Here is a 23,215-nt window from a genome sequence, read left to right on the forward strand (position 1 = left end):
TCACTTTTATAGTGGCCTACCTGTTTGCAGGTATGACAATAAGGTTTCTTTTGGGTTTTGGGAGAAGTTTGGGACCCACCCTTTTCAGAGGAATTTTGGGGCCCTGTGGTTTGATCAGAAGATTTATTCCCACCCTTCTCTGGAGGCTTGGTTGATTCCTTCTTTTGGTCACCATCCTGGTTCTTAGGCCTGACCCTGGTTCTGACCCATTTGTCTGCCCTCTTACCCAATTCTTGTGGAGAGGTCAGATCAGAGTCTACCAGGTGTTGGTGTAATAACTGGTTCTGACAATTACTTAAGATTTGCTCTCTCATAATTAGATTGTACAATCCTTTAAAATCAGTAACCTTACTTCCCAGTAGCCAGCCTTCAAAAGCCTTAGTGGCACAATCAACAAAGTCAGTCCAATCCTGAGACTGAGTTTTCTGGGTGTCTCTGAACATCAACCTGTACTGTTCAGTGGTTAAACCAAACCCATCAACCAGTGTATTCTTCAGGACTTGGTAATTGTTAGCATCCTCAACTCTAGTAGTGAGGAGCTTATCTCTACCTTTGCCTTCAAAGCAGAGCCACAAGATAGCTGCCCACTGACTCTGGGGGACACACTGTACAGTGCAAGCCCTCTCCAAAGCAGTCATCCATTTGTGGATGTCATCCCCTTGCTTAAAGGGGGCACTATCTTACTCAGGTGTCTAGTGTCTAAACTCCTGTCTTTTTCTCTTGGGAGAATGCTGCCACCAGTGGGGTCTGCCCCACACAATTTCTGCTCTCTAGCAAAGGCAAGTCTCTCTTTGGCCAGGGCAAGTTCTTCCCTTTCAATCCTCAGATTGACTTCCTTCATTTTTGCTTCATGCTCTCTCCTCTGAGGGGATGTCATCCCTCTGTGAGAAGAGGTCTGAGAGCCATTGGTTCGAATGGATCTGTTAGAGCCTCTGGATAGAGACCTAACTCGTCCACTCCCAATGTTAAGTCTGCCTGAGAGTGCCCCTGGGGGTCCCCCAAATCCATTCTCATGCCTACTTAAGTTGGACCTGGTGAGTCTCCTGACTTCTACCTGTCCCTTGTCTGCCTCATCCTCTGATAACTCCTCTTCCTCCTCCTCCTCAGCATCATCTGCTGCCTGGAGGGGTGGTCAGGGTTACTAAAGGGTCCCTCTAAGGGGGGCATATTCCCATCTGGATGAGAAGGATCTGTGTTAGCAGCCCTCCTAGCATCATAAGTCTCTAAGAGACCAATCAGAAAAGGAATGGTAGGGTTCGAACCCTGTTTTAGCTTCCTGGAGGTACACACTTGTCTCATCTCCTGGAAGCTAAGAGCAACATATCTGGAAGGGACCTGTGGAGGGTCCACAACCACATGAGGGGTCTCTGACGACTCTCTGTGGTTAGACATGCTTCTAGTGTGGTGTAAGTGATGCACCTACCTACACTATTTGCTTGCCTACTGATCCCTTGCTAAGAGTTGTAGTCAAGGTGTGCTAAGCCTTGTTGAACTACAACAGCTGGTTCAGTAGAACTCCGAGTATTCTAAGCTAAGTTATATGTACCTTATACTTATGTGATCTTTCACAAAGATATTCTTAGGATACGCGTGGTAAAACAACAGCAAGCTCAAATCCCAACCGCTGCTCACCAATGTGAGACGTTGGCCTGATATGCAGTGCTCACTATTCTAGTGATCACTATGTATCAGTCCAAACAACCCTTATTGATGATTGGTTGTAAGTAAACCGATAGACCAGCTATCCTAGTAGCATGGACAAGAGCAGTCTTTAGGCTAGACTCTAGAGGGCGTGTTAAGCCAGCTGTTATACCATCACATATACCCCTTGAACACCAAGTGAAAGGACACCACACAAGTGTTATGAAAATAAACAGTTTATTTATTTAGATCACAACAGCCCTGTACTCTTTATGAGGACAAGGTACTAAGCACACAACAAAACTCTTACGAAAATACTTTAAGTTGCACAATTTACACAAATGCCCGAGGGGCACGAAAAACCATATACTATGAAAGTGGAATGCGAAATTACTAGCAGGTAAGTACTGGACTAATAGGCTTTGGAATCGCTAGGACTACGTTACTGAACCTTCAGATTACTAGTAGGAGGCCTAGGGGCTCGGGTGCAGAGTGTGCACTCTCACGCGGGATGCGGGACAAAGTCTATGGAGGCTAGTAAAAGCAAAGTTAGTGTTCTCGGGCGAACCCGATAAGGTAGGTTGAAAACGACAGTGGATCTGGACCCTTAGATAGTGAGGCTATGCTGGGGCACCGAAATGCCGAAGTTACCTAGCCCAGGGGCTGTGGCTGCATAGGTCTGAAAAGACGTCGGGAATCCTCGTTGACGAACCAGGAGCCTGAAGAAAGAGTTGCTGGCAGGCGACCAGTGAAGATTGTTCGAAGTGATCCAAGCCTGGATCGAAGATGGATGACACCTGAAAGCAGAGGGGACCAAGTTCTTAATCACTAGCCAGTGATTGTGTGGGCACCAGGATGGCACCGGGCGAAGTCACCTCGACCAGGTGAGTGGGCGACGCTGGGCTCTGCAGTCTCACGGACCAGGAGGCGTTGTTGGCGACCAGGATGGAGGTGCGAGCTGTCCCACGATGGTTGATGCTGTCGACGTCGCTGGACCCAGGACTGGGGCAACAAGTCTTTGCAAATTCAAGCCCACGCGGTGGACTTAAAATGGCGTCTGGAGTGGACCAGGAGGGTCCGGGGTGCTCCTCTTTTGGAACGGAGCAAGGGCCAGTCTGGAGCAACCAGACCAGCAGTGTTGTCGTCGTCGGGAAGGCCACAAGCCAACAGGCTAGTAGCCAGACAACGCGGTGAGCAGCAAAAAGCAGAAGGGCCCCACGCAGATCTCGTGGATGCTGGGGGGCTGGACTTCGGTGCTGGAGCTGCTCAGGGTCGGGGCTTCTCGGACCCCAAAGCACTCAGCAGAGGATCCCTCGGCGGTCGTGCTGGATAGAAGTCGTGCAGTTCTGATGATGGCCGGTCCCTCGAGGTCTCGTCGCACCGACGGTTCTCAGCTTAGCTGTAGAGGTAGGTAGAGGTCAGAGGTGCCAGGGAAGCCGGGTCTCGTCGAGCTGGTCAGTCGGATTCCGGGGGAAGGACGTGCAGCAAACCGCAGAGTTCTTAGATGGTGCCTGCGGATGCAGGGTGACTACTCCTTAGTCACAAGGGAGAAGTCTTAAGAAGAAGTCGAGAGTTCCTTTCGTAGAAAGTAGTTTCTTGATTCAAAGATGATCTAATTTGGAAGGGTCCCCGCTCCTGCCTTTATCCTAAAGAAAGGGGTGGGTACGCGACTAGGTCCTGCCCTAGGGGTGGGACCAGGAAGGGGGGTGGTTACACCCCTCTCCCATGCCGGACTTTCTCCAGGCCAGGGGCTGGTGTGCCCCTGGAACTGGTTCTAGCCGGCAGATGCGTAGTGAGCACCGGGGTGCCACTTGCAGCCACCTTCCTGTAAAGCCCTGCCTACCCAGGATACACAAAACCCTGTCTGGGATGGTGCTAGCACCGCCCCTGACAGGAAACCCTTTGTCCAAGCTCCCCTCGCTGGAAGGACTCCCAGCTGCAGGGGGTCAGACTCGTGTCTGTGGTGGCAGCATCCATTTTGTGATGCTGAGGCTTGAGTTAACTTTAACCGGGGTTCACAGTTACATACATGTCGTGTCCCTCTAGAAGGGTGGAATGCTTAGTATTCCAATTCGTATGACACCTTACTCGACATGTTTTGATAAAGCGATACCAGAGATAGCATTTAACCGCAAGGATTATAATGCTCTTAAGAGTATATGGTATGCGTTATCATGGAACAGCTATTAGGACTTGGTTCCGCAAGCTGCAAACGGGCTCAGCTCATGCCAGAGCACCATCTCACACGATTCCAAGCACTCTGCCTTCAGGATTGTCAAGGCCTGCCATAGGAGTGACTGATAGGAATCTGTGTGTCAATTTCAGGGTTAGATATAGGTATACTATATCTAAAGCAAAGGGTGATTACACCACCTTGCCCCAGCTGTCGTGCAGCCAGTTGTGTCAGATTTAGATGGCCAGCCAGGGGTGGCATAATACATGCTTCAGCCCCTGGTAGGCCCTGGGTACACCTATGCCCTGAGTTACAGGGTCTGATAAGGTGGCCCAGTACCAATTGAAAATGTACCTAAGGTACATGGAATCCATTTTAGAGAGAGAGCAGTAGGCCTGGGGTCCTGATTGGCAGGGTCCCAGGCCAACTAAGTCGGAAAACCAGCAAAACACTAGGCAAAAAGTTGGGGGCAACCATAGTCAGGTATCCACCTTCCTACAGCGCCCAGACCGTTTGCCGGCGGCCGGCCAAGAATGACTCAAACCACTTCAACACCACTCCACGCAATCCGATCTCCCAGAGTCTTAAAAGGAGACCGTCATGGGGAACGGTGTCGAAGGCCGCTGACAAATCCATCATAACTAATATGGCCTTTCCACCTAAATCCAGAACTTCCCGGATGGCATCAGTAACTTCAAGGAGAGCGGTCTCCTAACTCATGTTAGTGCGAAAACCTGACTGAGTATCGTGAAGGCTGTCGTTACTCTCAATGTAGTCAGAGAGGGAGATGTGAACATGCTTCTCAACCACCTTTGCCAGAGCCGGGAGAAGGGAGATCGGCCTATAGTTAGCATGGATTAGATGGTCCAAATTGGGCTTCTTGACAAGCGGCAGGATCAAGGCATGCTTCCAGGCCTGGGGAACCACCCCTGTGCTTAAAGGCATGTTGAGCACCGGGTTAAGCAAGGAGTTTAAGGCAGGTGCTACTTTTCCAAGGCATTTAGCGGGACAGGGATCCTGCGGGAGCCAGACTTGAGCTGGGTGAGAAGGTCAAGAGAGGCAGGTAGGGACAGAGGGGGAAACTCAGAAAGAGAGGGGCCTTCCACTACTAAGGATGGAAACCGAGAGAGCCTGTGCTCGGATACAGATACTGAACTCAGAGGGGAAAAAGTATCTTGAATAGCTTTAATTTTAGAGGTGAAAAAGATTGTAAGTTGATGGACCCATGCTTCCGTATGGGAGTGGGATGGCAATATCGAGGTAGGGGAGGTAAAATCTTTAACAATACGGAAAATTTCTTTACTCTTATTCGCCACGTCCTCAATTTTTTTGTTATAATAAGCTTTTTTCCCAGCCATAATATGGCGGTGATAGAGCTTCGTGAGTTCCCTATAATTATTTTTGTCACTGGGATCATACATGCGGCGCCAGGCCCTTTCAGCTTTTTTACACTCTCGGCGCAGCTCACCAAGAAAAGGAGTGAACCACGGTTCCGAGGCGCGGTTGCAGGATTTCCTAGGAATAGACATGGGAGCTAACTCCTCAAATCTATCCACTAGCCACCTATGTAGCAGATCCAGATCTTCCTCTAAACTACCAGACAGTTGACAATGGTGCGTGGAGAGTGCAGATGCCAGCATTTCAGGGGAGACCCGGTGAAAAACCCTAGCAGTCCCTCTAGGGCCTTCCAACGGTCTGGGGGAGGTAGTGATGACAGGAGAAATAATAAAATTTATTAAAAAGTGGTCAGACCATAGGACAGGGATCGGGGGGGATGCGCAGATCGCCGCTGTAGAAAAAACTTGGTCTAAAGTGTGGCCTTTGTTGTGTGTGGGTAACAGCCCTAGAGGAGCTGTAATGTCCCACAACTTAACAACATCCAAATCACTACCATCATCCATGTGTAAATTAAAATCACCCAATAAAATGCAATGTTTGGATTTTAAACAAAGCACAGAGAGGACAGCCTGCAGTTCTTCGAAAAAAAGGCCTATGGGACCCGGAGGTCTATAAATTAAAAGCCCAGCACAGGCTTGGCGTGGGGATAGAGAGAGGGTAAAGCCAAGAGACTCACAGCCCGAAATATTATCAGTGGGGAGAGTGGTGCAGGGGAAGCGCTTGTCAACTACCAAAGCGATCCCGCCGCCTCTTCCGCTTGCACTTGCTGTCCCCACCTGTTTTAGTTGATCTTTTTGACATATTAGTTCTCTTTGGAACTTGGTGGGTTTCAGTCACAGACGCTCCTCAAATGGGGTATGGCTTTGGTATCTGTTCTAAGTTAAGGAATATGCAGCTAGATGTCTCTATCAGATGAACAAGTTACTTACCTTTGATAACGATGTATCTGGTAGAGACAGAGTCTAGCAGCAGATTCCTTAATGCCTACCCATCCTCCCCGTTCTGCAAGGGCCTTTTCAGGGTGAGTTCTACCCACTGGTCTTCTCCCAGTGGTCTCCGTCTTCTTGTGTGTTTGTCTACTTCTCATCCTTCCCAGGTCAGGATGTCTTATTCTGTTATACCTGTTGTTTCCCTGCCCGTTCTCATACTTGGGTGGTGGGCTCATTTATCCATCCACGTTCTTACACCCTGAATCTTCCAGTGTGGAGATTGGTCTTGTCCTTCTCCCTCCTTCCCTCCCCTGATATTTTTGGGGTCTATTTGCCTATGCTACTTTCAATTGGTCTGCTATAGTGCGTATGGTTGCACATTATCTGTTGTTGCAGAAATGTAGCCAATTCCCTGAACGGTCATGTTGTTATGGCCTTGTTACTCATTACCATAACATTCATGTGGTTGTACACTGCTTGTTGTTTACCTTCACACTCATTTCCAACGATGTTTGCTTCTTAAGGGGGTATGGTTCTTCCCTCATGCAAGACTGTTTCTAGAGGCGAGTTCTTTGCTCTCTCTCCCTTCCGTCCCTCTAGTGCTTTTCTCTAACATGTTTCTAATGTTCTATTTATTGTCATTATTGTTTCTAAATTTTCTAATCTTTTTTGGCACACTGTTTCCACATTCACATAGTTTTTGTAGTGGCTCTGCGTTGTTTCGCGGAACAGTTTCACAGTAGAAAACTGACGTCAGTATGCCGGGAGGGACTTATATGGCTCAACTAACGTCATATCTGTGGACGAAGTAAGGGTGGAGCCATGCAATGCCGCCCCCACCCCCACCCCCGGCGCAGAGGTACTGCTGAAAAATCTCCTAATCCAGACTGGCGCCTGGAGGATATTCTAAATTAAGGAATCTGCGACTAGACTGTGTCTCTACCAGATACATCAGTACTGAAGGTAAGTAACTTGTTTGCCGATACCTAAACTTGTGGGAAAGCGGCTCTGGCTCTCAAAGAAGGTAAATGTTGAGGAAGAAAGTCAGCCTTCCTCCAGGATTCAAAGAGGCACAGAACTAGATGCTGCTGCTGACTCCTAAAGGGAAGCAGGCAGAGAGCTGCAGTGGACTCTCACTGCTTTGTCTCCTGTAGATAAGTAGGCAGAGAGCTGCAGTGGATTGTCACTGCTTTAGATCTCACTTAGCTTAAGTAATGTATACTGCAGCATGTGGTATCCTCGGGCTCTGTGAGACAGCACATTCTAAATATGGCTCCAGGGAGAGCAGGATTGATGGATAGCATAAACCTCGCCTTGCCAGCTCTGCAGACTGTGGCCTGTGATCTACTACCACTTTGATAATGCTCCAGTGATGACATATTCTCCTCTTACTTCTGGCAGGAAGAAGGAAGTAACAAAAAATATGCCACAACGGCAATAGAGGCGTTGCGATACCAACTAGTCGTTACTTCCAAAGAGTGCACTCGTAAGCCCAACGATAGTGTTTGTTTAGAAGCACCTCCATCTCATTTAGAACAGCCCAAACTTCAGTGAAAGAGAGGAGCTGCTGACCTATCTAAAAGAGACAGAATCTTTTTTATTTTGTGGCATATTTTCTTTTGGGGATTTTTCACTAGTTTGAGGGACAGAGCGAGAGTAGCAACAGGAAAAGCAAACTAAAAGATACTACCGAAGGCAATGGTAGAAATCTTTTGTGGGGAGAAATCGAATCCCCTGCTTATTAGGGAGAATCAATTGTAGTTTATTTTAGTATAGATGAACATTTAAGGGAAAAGAGATTACGTCTGAAAGGATCCAAGAAAGAAAGAAAGGAAGTATCCTAGAAGTAATCGGAGAGCAAAAGCAAGGGAGAGGGCAACCCAAGAAGGAGAGAGGGCATGCTAAGAGGATTATAAAGGGACAGTAAAATGGGGAATATAGGAAGAACCTCTAGAAGTGAGGAACTGGTCACTTACCTGTACATCCTGTCTTTTCCTGACGGTCTCACAGTCCGACAATGCCTGCAGCTGTGAACAGAAATAGAAACACAGTCAAGAGTCTGAGAAAACTAAGCTTGAGACAAGCCTGGAATCAATTACTCAAGGAAGACTAATCAACTGATTCTTGAAAATAAAAAATAATCACATTAAACCCCAATCTTGGTTTTTGGATTGTGAACTGACTGGCTTTGAACTATTTTCCATATCACAAAACAGCGCCCTGGAGACACCCGCGTTACCAGCATTGGTATCTTTCATTGATTCACATGCTACCCTCTCTCCTCCCTGGTCATGGGCTCACTGTCTCTTCTGTACATCCTTCACTATTGTGCTATGAAAAGTAATCTTTAATTGGTGGCACTTAGTGGTGGGAGAAATCTCAGCTCCTCTGTCTCATTGGCTAAAGTTTGGGTTGTTTCTAATAAGATGGGTGTGCTACTAAACAAAACTGTAGGCATATGGTCATTTTAACATTGTTTACTAGCATTTCAAGTTACTAAGGATTCTCAGTTTGATGACAGGGAATGATTCATCGCTCTTCTGACTCCCCCCGACGCTCGCGCGATGCGGCCGGGGGTTCGGGTGACACCGCCCACGCGGCTCCTTTGGAGTCGCGGGCGTCCTGTCCCGCCCCACACCCTCCGGTCCCTGGGCAGGACGCGACGCCGGAGGAGATTGAGCGCTTCCTCATGGCTATGAGGTCCCTTTCTCCTCCGACGGGTTCGGCTGCACCTTCGGGCCGTCGGGTGCTTCGGCGCCGCAGGGCCCCACGATCCCGACACCGCCAGTGCCTTCGGGCCCGGCGCCGCAAGGAACGGCGCCGCCGGCACCTTCAGGCCCGGTGCCGCCGGCGCCTTCGGGCCCGGTGCCGCGGGACGCCGCTGGCCCTTCCTCGGGCTCTGGATCATCGCCGGTGGACCTTACGGCCCCCCCGGCGTCGGTCCGTCAGGTGTCACCTCCGGCGCCGTCCTCGGGCGGCGCCGCCCCCGATACCTCCTTTGCTTCGGTTCCGACGTCGGAGCGGCGCCGCTGGGCGCCGCACCCGACGCCGTTTGGACATTTCCACTTCTACGAACCGAACCCATTCAATTACAACCCTGAGTCTCAGGAGATGGGTGAAGAGGAGGATTGGGAGGGGTCTGAGGACCCTCTGACCAAGGAGTGTCAGTCTCATGAGGACTGGGCAGGAGACCTTGGGGAGGCCAGTGGCCTGGACACCTCTCCAGACACTGGTTTTGTCTCTCCTCCTACCGTGACTTTGGAGGAGGGGGCTACCTATGGTGTGGTGTTGACGAGGGCTGCCAAGGCCCTGGGCCTTGAGCTCCCCTTCGCGGCCGTGAGGACTAACCTCCTCACAGAGGTCCTTAAACCGCAGTCATGCTCGGCTGAGCCTCTGCTGCCCTTTAATGAGGCCTTGACCAACGTTCTTTTGGGCACTTGGTCCAGGCCCGCTACGGGTTCGCCCGTAGATAGGAACGTGGCCAGACGCCACCGCCCGGCTCCGGGCGACCGATGTTTCCTGTCCTCCCAACCCACCCCTGAGAGTCTGGTCATCCAGGCCTCTAATTCCCAGACCGCATTCCCGACGGCTCCGCCGGACAGGGAATCCAAGAGGTATGAGAATTATGGTAAAAAGATATTCTCCTCCCTTAGCTTGGGACTGCGGTCTTCAAACACCGCATGCCTCTTGGGCCGCTACACCCACTCTCTGTGGGAGACGGTGGCGGAGGTGCTGCCAGAGTGCCCGTTGGAGGTACGGGCCAAACTCGGCCAAGCCTTTGTGGAGGGCCGAGATGCAGCCAAGTATTCGATCAGGTGTGGGCTGGATACCACCGACTCGCTAGGCAGAGCGATGGCTACGACGGTGGCGGTGAGACGCCACGCCTGGCTGAGATCCGCCAATTTTTCGGAAGATGTCCAGAACAGTCTGATGGGCATGCCGTTCGATGGCCGTCGCCTTTTTGGCGACAAGGCAGACCACGCGCTTGAGCGCTTTAAGGACTCCAGGGCTACGGTCAAGTCCTTGGGCCTCTCGGCCCCGCACCAGCAAACAGGTGCCTTTCACTCCTTTCGTGGCCAAGGAAGGGGCGTCCCCACACGTGCCGCCAGCCACTCGCCGCAGACTGCCATCCAGAGCGGCGGCGGCCGTGGAAACCGCCGTGGAGACGGTCGGGGAACCCGGCGAGGTCAGTCCACACCTTCCCCCGCAGCATCCGCCTCTAAACCCTCCTAGTCCGTTCTTTTCGGCCCATGTGACGCCAGTGGGAGGCAGGGTTCGCCATCACCACTCTCACTGGCGCACTGTCACTTCGGACTGGTGGGTGCTGCGGATCGTCCGGAGGGGCTACTCCCTCCCCTTCGAGACGACTACTCAAGCCATGCCACCGCAACACCACCGCGTGACAGGGGATCACTTGCGGCTCCTGCAGGAGGAAGTTTCGGCCCTCTTGGCCAAGGGGGCCATCGAGCGCGTTCCTGGGCCAGAAGTAGGACGTGGTTGCTACTCCCACTACTTTCTGGTACCCAAGAAGGGCAAAGGGGGCCTACGCCCTATCTTGGATCTGAGGAACGTCAACGGCTTCCTCCGGAAGGAGAAGTTCAAAATGCTGACTCTGGCTCAGGTCTTAGCTGCCCTAGACCCAGGAGACTGGATGGTAGCGTTGGACTTGCAGGACGCGTATTTCCACATCCCGGTACTGCCGGCCCATCGGCGTTACCTGCGGTTCACGGTAGGCCACAAGCACTTTCAGTTTACTGTGCTCCCCTTCGGCCTTACCAGCGCACCACGGGTGTTCACGAAGGTGATGGCGGTGGTCGCAGCTCATCTGCGCAGGTTGGGGGTCTCAGTCTTCCCCTACCTCGACGACCGGTTGTTAAAGGCGGGCTCGCCCCAGACAGTCATCAGCCACCTCCAGACTACGGCGGATCTCCTGCACCAGCTGGGGTTCTCCATCAATGTGCCGAAGTCACACCTGTGTCCATCTCAGAAGCTCCTTTTCATCGGAGCGGTTCTCGACTCGGCGCATTTTCGGGTTTACCCGCCTGAACAGCGGGTTCGGGATATACAGCCTCTGATTCCAATCTTCCGGCCTTTATCCCGGGTTTCGGTCAGGTTGACGTTGCGGCTTCTGGGGCTGATGGCCTCCTGCATCCTTCTGGTGCATCACGCCAGGTGGCGGATGCGGGCTCTGCAGTGGGACCTGAAGTTTCAGTGGGCCCAGCATCAGGGCAACCTGTCCGACCATGTCCTGATCTCGGAGGGCACTGCGAGACAGCTGCAGTGGTGGCTCACGGACCGCGATTGGGTCAAAGGCAGATCCCTCTCCCTTCCCCAACCAGAGCACGTAGTTGTGACGGGCGCGTCCCTCCAGGGCTGGGGAGGCCACATGGGAGAGGCGGAGATCAGAGGCCTCTGGTCTCCAGCGGAGTCCCGGCTTCATATTAACCTTTTGGAGCTGTGGTCTGGCACTGAAGGCATTCCTCCCGTCTGTCCGAGGGAGTGTAGTGCAGGTGTTCAAGGACAACACCACCGCCATGTGGTACTGCAACAAACAAGGCGGGTGGGGTCGTGGACCCTTTGCCAGGAGGCTCTGCGCCTCTGGCAATGGCTGGAACATCAGGGCGTGACTCTGATGGTTCAACACCTGGCAGGTTCTCTGAACGCCAGGGTGGACGAGCTCAGCCGCCGGTGCATGATGGATCACGAATGGCGTCTGAACTCGGACGTGGCGCAAGGTCTCTCTGCAGTGGGGAGAGCCTTGGTTAGATCTATTCGCCACCGAAGAGAACGCGCAATGTCATCAGTTCTGCGCGTTGGAATTTCCAAGGCGGCACTCGCTAGGAGACGCTTTTCGTCGCGAGTGGAGTTGCGGTCTGTAGTACGCCTTTCCGCCTATACCACTTCTGCCCAGAGTGCTGAAGAAGATCAAGCGCGACCGGGCACAAGTCATCCTTGTGGCTCCGGACTGGGCACAAAGGTACTGGTATCCCGAGCTACCCAGTATGTCAGTCGATCCCCTGGTTCGTCTGCCTCTTCTGGAGGACCTTCTGTCGCAGCAGCAGGGGACGGTCCTCCACCCGAACCTGTCCAGTCTCCACCTCCATGCTTGGAGATTGAGCGGCGACAGTTGAGGCCATTTGACTTGCCTCCTGAAGTCTGTAACATCATTCTGGCAGCCAGGTGTCCCTCCACAAAGTCGGTATACGCCTGCAGGTGGAACAGATTTGTGGCATGGTGCACAGCAAAGGCTGTGGATCCTCTTAATGCCCCTCTTTCTGAGGTTCTCCTCTTCCTTCTTTCTCTTGCCCAGCAGGGCTCTGCTCTGGGCACTATCAAGGGCTATCTTTCAGCTCTTTCAGCCTTTCTGAGGCTGCCTGATCAACCTTCTTTGTTCAAGTCCCCTATCGTTAATCGATTCCTGAAGGGCATCACACACACACGTTCCCTCCTGTTCCCTTCGTGATGCCTCAGTGGGACTTGAACCTGGTTCTTACATTTCTGATGTGCGCTCCCTTTGATCCACTTCACAACTGTCCTCTTCGCCTTCTCTCCTTGAAGACTGCCTTCCTGGTAGCCATCACCTCTGCCAGGAGAGTGAGTGAGCTCCAGGCTCTATCTTGTAAGCCTCCTTTCCTTTCAGTCCATCCGGACAAGGTTGTGTTACGGACAAGGCCCTCCTTCCTACCCAAGGTAGTCACGGCCTTCCACATTGGGCAATCTATCACCTTGCCCACCTTCTTTCCGCCTCCGCATCCCTCGAGAGAGGAAGAGAGGCTCCACCATCTGGACCCAAAACGTGCGCTCTCATTTTATTTGAATCACACACAACAGTTCCGGGTGGATGACCAATTCTTTGTTGGGTACGTGGGCGCTAAGAAAGGGAAAGCGGTGCACAAGCGGACCATCTCGCGGTGGATCATCTTGTGCATCCAGGCGTGTTACTCCTTAGCTAAGAAGGAACCCCCTGTGGGGCTGATGGCTCATTCCACTCGAGCCACAGCGACTACAACTGCCTTGGGCCGAGGAGTGCCCTTGCAGGACATTTGCCAGGCGGCTACGTGGGCCTCGTTGCACACGTTCGCACAACATTATTGCCTGGACAGTCAAGTCCGGAGGGATGGCTACTTTGGCCGTTCCGTCCTCCAGGACTTTCTGGTGTGATTATTGGTTCGCAGACCCACCACCACGGGGTTGATATTGCTGGGGTATCTATTCTAAGGTAAGGAATCTATCACTAACGTGTCTCTTTCAGATGCACAAGTTACTACTTGTGTAACGATATATCTGTAAGAGACATTAGTTTGTGATAGATTCCTTACCGACCCACCCATCCTCCCCGTTCTGCGAACCGATATCTAGGGTTAAGGTCATCCCCTTTCAGGGTCCTAGTTTCTTGGCACCAGTGTTGGTTTTTGGCATAGCTCTGCGTTTCTGGCGCGGAAAAGCTGTGTCTAAGAACTGACGTCAGCACGCGGAGGCGGCTTCTAAGTACTCCGACGACGTCATCACGGCACCCACGACGCCGACGCCGGACGCGGAGCCGCAGACGACGCCTACCGACACGCAAGGGTACTGCTACGCAAAAGTTTCCGGATCCAGTCTGACGCCTGGGGATATTCTAAGGTAAGGAATCTATCACTAACTGTTGTCTCTTACAGATATATCGTTACACAAGTAGTAACTTGTGCAACTGCGTCATCTGCTTCTTCCATGCCAGGTGTGACGTGCAGTACCCTAGGCACCACCACAGCAGGCTGACATCAGTTATTTTCTCTATGCGCCATCAGCACAGATCCGGAAGAGCTTCCACAATAATTTTTTTCCAACCTGTTTGGCTACACTTTTTTAACTTTATGCTCCCAATGTGTCTTTAGGGATGTCCCCTAACAAAACCAATGGGTTTTAAACCCTGTGGAGCCTGCCATTGGCAGATGTCTGTGGCAGACCCACACCTGGTTTGCTTGTGATGCCGGGAACCAGACACCACTTCTAGGCCTGCCCTGACAGCCATGCAATTAACCCCAAGGTAGTTCAGGAGTTTGCTTTGACACTTCTGGTGCTTGGCAATGGAGACTCTGCTCACCTTGTCACGTGGAGGTCCCAGGTACACTCTCGGAGCTGTTCCTGTTAGTCCTCGTGAAAGTCAAAGTCTTCATTGGATAAGTCCCACAAGAACAAGAAGGTCAAGAAGTGGAAGCAGTCTTTGACTTCAACGCGATGGTCATCAGACGAGGCACAGGATGCCACAAATCTAAGGCCCGCTCCCATACTTCGCCTGGGTTGGCTCCTGCCTTCCATAATTTCCCAGAGCCTGAAAAACTGCTGCCCAACTAAGGGAATTTTATGAGGCCAAATTGCTTATATTTAGCGACCCTCCTCCTTTGTAACTCTTTCTGGCCATGCAGGTTCAGAATGCCCTGACTGGATTTCTGTAGGGGGGTTTGCCTTTGCCGTAAGTTGGCCCTTTGGTTCCATTTCTGAATCTAGACCGATTCCGGTCCTGAATCCATGACCTTCACCGGAATACGCTCCACTGGCGCTGTTCCCGGTGCTGCTCCTCTGCAGTCCCAACCACATTGTCCTTCCAGACTCCGATCCTGCCAATACACTCCTGGTTAGAAACATGGCCTCTTTCTTTCGAGAGGCACTGTGGAGAATACCATTGGGGAGGATCCTAGGATTCTAGTGGTTCTCCTTACTCCCTTGAGGAGCCCTTGGCCGAGGATAACTGGTATGAGAAACTGACTGATGTCAGTGGTAAGGACACTTCACCAGAGACTGGCCTGACTCTCCTCCTAGTGTGGCCATGGAGGAAGGGACTTCCTTTCCCCGTGGTGGTGCAGTGGTCGGCTGAGGTCATGCCCTAGGTGGCAGTAGGAAGGGGGAGTCTCTCCTTGGGGGCTCTTAATGGAAGAGAACTTTATAAAAAAAAAGGAGTAAGATGTCTTGATTAGTGTTAAGAAGATGATTGCTTATTACAAGTCAAGTTGGGACTTTATGATTAGCCCCCTCCATGATAAGGATATGAAAACATGTTGGAAGTTAGTTCAGGGATGGTGGAGTAAGTCGGAGTCACCTTCAAGGTGTACAGTACCAGAAAATACTTGGGTTACCTATTTAAGCAATATATGCAAGGCCAGAAAGGTAGCTGTGAAAGGAAATTGGCCTAAATTGGGAGAGAGTCTTTGGATTTATTCTCTAGTAAATCTGATATCCTCCCTAAATCTAACCAAAGCAGCAGGGTTAATCATTCAGCAATTGTAATAAAGTCCAACCCCAAGTGGTGGGCAACTTTCTTCTCACATGTTTTTGGATCCATAACAAGGTCAGGTATATTTCCACCAGGATGGAAGGGTGCAGTAATCAAACCGATATATAAAAAAGGGATACGGATATCCTGCTTGACATTAGTGCAAAATTGTACTCAAAGTTAATTCTTATCTCTTATAAGAACTGGATCGCATGCAATGTTCCTAGTTCACAGTACTTTTAACTATGTGCTCCCTTTTTCAGCTCTGCACCGGCAGTTACAGCGCGGAGATACTCCCTTGGGAGTTTATTCATAGCGCTATATAAGCCCATAAATAAATAAATAAATAAATAAATGATATTGTCCCAGTGGAACAAGGAGGCTTCTAGAAAGGGCATTCAGTGAGTGGTCACTGTTTCAGCTTTTGGGTTTTGGGGCAGAAGGCAATGGAAACGACTGGGAATCCGTTCTGTTGTTTTGTCAATCATAGCTCAGCCTTTGATCTTGTGGATCATTGTATTTTGTGGGGAAAACTGCATCAACTTGTAATTCCACTAGCCTATTAGCAATACTCCAAGAACTACATACACAGAATTTGACCCGAGTCGAGCTTGACTTAAATGAGGCCTTATTGAAAAGATGACCCCTTTTTGGAAAAACTTGAAACCATATAATTGTTTATTGGACAATAGGATGGTGGAGGTGGTAACATCATTGTGCAAGTACCTAGGAATGATGTTCACTAAAAATTTTAACTGGGCTCTACATAAGAAACTGTGGAGATATGTGCAGCCTCAACTATAGGAGGACTAGTATGTTTTTGGTGGGCCGTCTTGGACCTCACTTATAGCGCAATGGTCCCCTCTCAATGCCTATATGGGACAGAGTTATTGACTCTGAGCACCGAGTCAATCTGGGAGAATTGTGAGGGTAAATGTCTGAAACATTGTTAGGTCTACCAAAAAGTGTAATGGGCCCAGCGATAAGATTGGAAGGGGATTTGCAGGCTTGGAATTTCCTGGCCTACAAATCAACCCTGCGATTCTGGGATAAGCTCTGGGCCTCAGAGGTTCAAAAGGTATCACTTCTCTGTGCAAATGAAATTGGAAGGACTGAGCTAAGATGGGCGGTGCGGGTCAGGAGTAGATTAGGAAAAATTGTTGTGGCTCTAAAAATGGAGAAACTCAAGATGACTGAGCCCTCCCACCTATCGAAAGTTGAATTGAAAGGGGCCTTTAGAAGAGCGTCATGGCTGTCTGATTTAGGGTATGGAAACAATAAACACTCAGCAAATTATATGATGGAGTCCTGGAATAATCAGAGGGGGTTAACATTTATATCAGCGTTACCAAATGCCCAACTGCCTTATTGTTTTTAAATTTTCGGGTTGCCTTGAATTTGTGGTACCTGAAGCTTGAGGAATTTAACACACTTCTGGATGCTGAGAACAATTCTGCACCTGTGGATTAAGATGTCAAAATTTTAATGTTCATTTTTTAGTAGATTTTCTACATTCCTATGTGGTTTGATGTCTGATTTTACAACTGCTTTTTTAAAATACAATATATATCAAAGTAATAAAGCACTGGCACTCTTAGTGACTATTGAATGTTTAGACGTTGCACGTGCCTTAGCAACATATTTAAAAATACGTTTGGGATATCAAGTGCATTTTAGATTTTAGACTTTAGATTAACTGATGTCGCATCCTATGGACGGAGAGATGAAGTGGCACGTAGTGATACATCGGCACTTTACTCTTAATGTTTATAGCGGGTCCCATGAGTAGTCCGAGATTTTGACCTTGTAATGGTCTGGGGGGTTGTTGGGTTGGGGTTACATTTTAATCTGCATTATATGTATTTATTGTTTTAAAGACAATTGTCTAAACATTAATAAACTTGAAATGAACCACTACTTTCTGCTTCGTTGCTTGAAGCTAATCTATTACACATGCTTCATGTGTTGATATTCTCAAAAAGTGAAGGAAAATGACTAACACAAAGTGATTTCCAATATGCTGAAAACTAATTTACAACTTTAACTCCTGCTGTAGGAATAGTGACATTACTCTTCTCTCATCCTATCTCAACACAGGTAAGCAAGCCTCCATTCTCAATTCGTAACATTAAAACCTTCATTAAGAGTCCTTTTTATTCTCGCAATTAATAAAACGCGATGAGACTTGAGAGACTGCATGCATAAGGTAAGGTGGTCTGAATTCCAGTGTTGTGCAGATGTGAGCCTCATTCCATTGTGGATACCGATGCCGCAAAGCTAGGGCATTTCTATCTCTAAGTGTCCTGTCGAGTAGCAGTAGCATGTGATGTTAAATATATCTAGGAAAGTGTCATGTAAGAGTAATAACAATCTTATCTGCATTTACAATTAACATGTTATTCTGTAGGGGTGTTTGCACGTTTTGGTAGAACTTTCATTAGCCATTTGATTTGGTCCAGTCTATTGATTTTGGAAAGAGAAACACGAAAGTTTGAGTCGCCGTAATCTGTTGCCTTCACCCTATAGGAACACGCTCCTTTACTGTTTTGTTTCCAATGATGCCGAGCCTTTCTAAATTCTTTTCAGATTTCATGGAACCTTGTTCTGGTGATTGCATCTCTTGGTTGTTGCCACTCCACCACCTTGCTTCAGAACTAAGCGACCTCTCATCAGCTTAGTATGACACCTAACCTTCTGGCTTCCTCCCAAACAGAGCGTTCCCTGTTTTTATCAGGGAGGTCCACCCAGAACTGCTGCTCTCCTTCTACTGCCCTGCAGTGTTCAACTCCAGAGGCTGCTTACCCTCAACTCCCTCAGCAGCCAGCCCTGCTTTCATTCTCCTTCCTCTATTGGTCTTGTTCCTCTCTCAGTGTCAGTTCTCATGGTCACCCCTGAAGGGTCGCACCACGGAGAGAATGAAGTTGAGGTGCAGGCAGCAAGATGGCTCAACACCTCAAGTGTCCACTAGTTACTTGTGTACAGTTTCCAAATATTGCAGAGACGTTCAGCTCTTTTTCCTTCCAAAACCATTACATTTGGTAATAATAAGACCAGTTATTATAGCTCTGCAAAACATCAGTGAAGCAATATATAATAGTTATTATTTTAATGTGTGTATCACATGCAGTCAGCACAGCAGCCTTGTCAAGGATTCAGCCAGTTCATTCTCTTGAAGCCTATTTATACATATCCTCTCAGTAGAGTTCAGTATCTCCAAACTTTACAGCATTGTTCCTGTGTGCAGCCTCTATGTCTTGCGTCTGCATCATGCTCCTATGCACATATGTTTAACCCTTTGCAACAGTTGACAAGCCAAAGTCCTGCAATACCTGTAGTGTTAGTTACTCTCCCCCAATGATACTCTGGAGCCAGGTTCTGTTCTCTATATTTATTCCAGCATTATTGTCACAAGGAGCGCCGAGCACGTCTTACATTCAGCCGGCCCTCGCGCTTCTGCCTATGCTGCGCGCGCATCCTAACATGGCCGCTGCACGTCACGTAATTACGTGACGTGCGAGACTAGAGCGCTCACTACATATCTCCCTTTTTTCCCAACATAACTATATGTACAAGTCCTCGCTCATGTCATAGTCTCTGAATCTCGCCGGCTGGACCACCGCCCTTCCCCTCCTGGTCAGTCTTACCGGGGTCATGGCGGTTGCTGCTCCACTTCTGCTATCACTCCCTAGCGCAGCCGCGCTAGTCTGACCACTACTCCGATCCACCTCATTCTGCTGCTCCAGGCTGGCACCTTCAGTCCCTGTCTCTTGTTGTGCCTCACCAATGTCCAAGTCCTCTCCCCCATATTCTCGGGGGGTCTCTCTTCCATCCTCATTTCCTCCGTCATTCCTGTTATCATTCCAGCATAATATTTTATTGCATCTGGCCATGCGGTCTTGCGACCAGACGTTTCCATCGCTCAGTAGGGCCGCCCTGCCCCTTACTTCCTTCACCTGCATGGGCTTGCTGTACTTGCTTTCACCCTTCCTTTGTAGTGTGGCCAGTTTAACTCTCACCCACTCTCCTTTTTCCAGTGCTGTGTTCTTCACATTCCTTCGAGTGTCATAGTGCTTGGTGTATACTGCCTGGCTCTTTTCAAGTTGGCTTGTACCACAGCCGGTGACCACTCACTCTTTATTACCTTTTCTTTCCATACCCTGTTGTCTTGGGTGAACGGCTCGCGGCCTCTGAGTATCTGAAAGGGACTGTAGCCAGTGCTTGTGGGGGTTATTCTGTAAGCCCACACCATGTGCCATATCTCTGTTTCCCAGTCCTTGTTGTCTGAGATGGCAGCTTGTATCGAACCCATCACCACTCTATTGAACCGTTCCACCAACCCGTTCCCGGCAGGGTGGTATACGGACGTGTGTTTCGCTGTGATGCCGTTCCTCTGCATGAATTGGGACCATTTTTCAGATCGGAATTGGGGGCCGTTGTCGCTGAGGACACTTTTAGGAATGCCTTCTCTCACAAACGTTTCAGCCATGAAACTTACAATAGTCTCTGTGTCCATTGCTTCCTCAATTCTCAGCTCCGGCCACTTGGAATATCGGTCTACCATGACGCAGATGTATTTCTGTATCCCTTGGGCGTTCAAAACAGGGCCTAAAATGTCTATGGACAGCTCCTCCCAAGGATTCTTCGGAGGGTCAAACTTACCCATGGCTGGGCGCAACGGTTTGAGTGTTTTGTCAGCACCTTGGCACCTCTGGCATTCCCTGACATGTCTCTCAGCTCTTATGTCCATTCCCGGCCACCAATAGTTCTGCTTGGCCCTCAGTTTCAACTTGCTAACGCCTAGGTGTCCATCATGTAACGTGTCCAGCAGCTTGGGGATAACGTTGGCGGGTGGTATGACTTTCTCACCCCTGAACAGGAATATGCCATGGTCATCCATCGATAGTTCTTCTCTAACTTCAAAATACGGGTTGAGTTCTCGCCGGGTCTTGTTCTTGTCAGGCCAACCCCTTGTCACGTGTGCTTTCACTTCTCCAAGCACTAGGTCCTCTTCGTATGCCTGTTTCCACTCTTGTCGGCTGATGGTCATTTCTTGGTCTTCTGTGAGTGCCACCCATTCTTCTGTCCCCATGCCGTCTTCCGCACTGGGCTCCATTGCTGCTGCCCTGCTTAAGTAGTACGCCACTCTGTTCTTGTTGCCTGGGATGTATTCCACGTCATATCTGAACTCCATCAGTTTAAGGGACATCTTAGAGATCCTCGGCGTTGCGTCGGCATGACCGCTTGACGTGAGTACCTTAAGCAGGGGCTTGTGGTCCGTTCTCAAACGGAATCTGGTGCCCCATAGAAATTGTCTGAACCTAGACATGGCCCACACCACTGCTAGCATTTCTTTCTCAATCACACTGTATTTCTTCTCAGTGTCACTCAGGGTGCGGGATGCGAAGCTTGTGGTTTCTAATCCTCCTTGACCTCGGTCTTGCATGAGGACGGCTCCCAGTCCTTTGTCGCTTGCGTCAGTTGTGAGTACCGTGCTTCCTTGAGGGTCAAATCCTTGCAATGGGACGGCTCCTGCCACTTCCTTTTTTACTCTTTCAAACTCTTCCTGAGTCTCCTCCGACCATCGGAATTCACTGTTTTCTCTCGTGGGTAACCTCATGTGGTGAGTCTTGGAGGCGAAGTTCTGCACAAACTTCCCGTAGTACTCTGCCATCCCCAGGAACGATCGGACGTCCTCCTTATTGGTCGGTGGGGGCGCGTCACAGATCGCCTTCACGTTTTCGGCCTTAGGGGTTACTCCTCGTACGCTGATTTCATGCCCCAAGTATGTCACTTTCTCCATTCCTATCCTGCACTTGGTCCATTCCGCCGTGAGGCCCTTCTTTTCCAGGATTCCCAATACATCACTTAACTTTCTGTCATGATCGGATCTGTCTCGCCCCATCACTAAGATGTCGTCCTGGAAGTATTGGACGCCAGGCCTGTCCTTGAATAATTGATGCATAAGTTTTTGGAAAACTGCTGCCGCTGAGGCTAGCCCAAATGGCATGCGACAAAATTGGTAGCATCCAAATGGGGTAATGAACGAGGTCAGTTTTCGACTCTCCGGGTGCAGAGCAATTTGGTGATAGGCTGATGTTAAGTCTATGGTTGAGTACCATCTGATGCCCCTCGTGCTGGCCAACATCTCCTCTATTCGGGGTAAGGGGAATCTCTCCACTACGATGTTCTTATTCAGCTCGCGTAGGTCAACGCACAGGCGGACCTTGCCGTTGGGTTTCTTCACCACTACTAGTGGCGCCAGCCATTCGGCGCATGTGATAGGCTCAATTATCCCCTTCTTCTCTAGCTCCTGTAGCTCGATCTTCACGTCGTCCCTCACCGCCAACGGGATGTTTCTCACCTTGTGGGCCACTGGTACTGCTCCTTCCTTGAGAATAATCTTGTGCCAAATTTTTCCAGTCTACCCACAGTGCCCCCGAAGACAGTTGGGAAGTTTTTGATCCATTTTTCTATGTTCGGTCCACCTTCCTGTTCAGTTAGCAGAATTTGTTCCTTGCCTCCTGGGTCCAATATGATGCCTAAGTCGCCTTGGTCGATGATGCTCCTGGGGCACACCTGCTGGTGGGTGAGTCGGAGTGCGAAAACCCCCCCCTCAACACTGATTGGCTCCCCTGAGCTAGAGCTGACGAGCTCGGAATTCGCACCCGCGCCAGAGAGGTACAGACCTGAGAACACTTGGCAGCCTGCACAGCTAATCCCGAAAAACCTACACTCTGCTGACGAGGAACAAGAATTCCGAAACACCGGTGTCCAGAGTTGGTGCTGCAACCTTGCTACGACACACTTCAACGCAATAGCGCACACGCTATTGAGAGACTGCATCGTCCATGATGCTCCTGGGGCACACCTGCTGGTGGGTGAGTCGGAGTGCGAAAACCCCCCCCTCAACACTGATTGGCTCCCCTGAGCTAGAGCTGACGAGCTCGGAATTCGCACCCGCGCCAGAGAGGTACAGACCTGAGAACACTTGGCAGCCTGCACAGCTAATCCCGAAAAACCTACACTCTGCTGACGAGGAACAAGAATTCCGAAACACCGGTGTCCAGAGTTGGTGCTGCAACCTTGCTACGACACACTTCAACGCAATAGCGCACACGCTATTGAGAGACTGCATCGTCCATGATGCTCCTGGGGCACACCTGCTGGTGGGTGAGTCGGAGTGCGAAAACCCCCCCCTCAACACTGATTGGCTCCCCTGAGCTAGAGCTGACGAGCTCGGAATTCGCACCCGCGCCAGAGAGGTACAGACCTGAGAACACTTGGCAGCCTGCACAGCTAATCCCGAAAAACCTACACTCTGCTGACGAGGAACAAGAATTCCGAAACACCGGTGTCCAGAGTTGGTGCTGCAACCTTGCTACGACACACTTCAACGCAATAGCGCACACGCTATTGAGAGACTGCATCGTCCAAGATGCTCCTGGGGCACACCTGCTGGTGGGTGAGTCGGAGTGCGAAAACCCCCCCCTCAACACTGATTGGCTCCCCTGAGCTAGAGCTGACGAGCTCGGAATTCGCACCCGCGCCAGAGAGGTACAGACCTGAGAACACTTGGCAGCCTGCACAGCTAATCCCGAAAAACCTACACTCTGCTGACGAGGAACAAGAATTCCGAAACACCGGTGTCCAGAGTTGGTGCTGCAACCTTGCTACGACACACTTCAACGCAATAGCGCACACGCTATTGAGAGACTGCATCGTCCATGATGCTCCTGGGGCACACCTGCTGGTGGGTGAGTCGGAGTGCGAAAACCCCCCCCTCAACACTGATTGGCTCCCCTGAGCTAGAGCTGACGAGCTCGG

At 50.2% G+C, this 23,215-nt stretch overlaps 1 protein-coding gene across 1 annotated transcript in view; it reads left to right on the forward strand.

The window, feature by feature from the left end:
- TEX11 (testis expressed 11) overlaps positions 1 to 23,215 on the forward strand; it is a 1,326,855-nt gene that overhangs the window by 900,337 nt on the left and 403,303 nt on the right. The window contains exon 21 of the mRNA XM_086918299.1: positions 17,448 to 17,488. Within this exon, the coding sequence (XP_086774425.1) occupies positions 17,448 to 17,488 (41 nt within the window). The remainder of the gene's footprint in view (positions 1 to 17,447; positions 17,489 to 23,215) is intronic.

Source organism: Lissotriton vulgaris, chromosome 4_1 (assembly GCF_964263255.1).
Source record: "Lissotriton vulgaris chromosome 4_1, aLisVul1.2, whole genome shotgun sequence".
NCBI lineage: Eukaryota > Metazoa > Chordata > Amphibia > Caudata > Salamandridae > Lissotriton > Lissotriton vulgaris.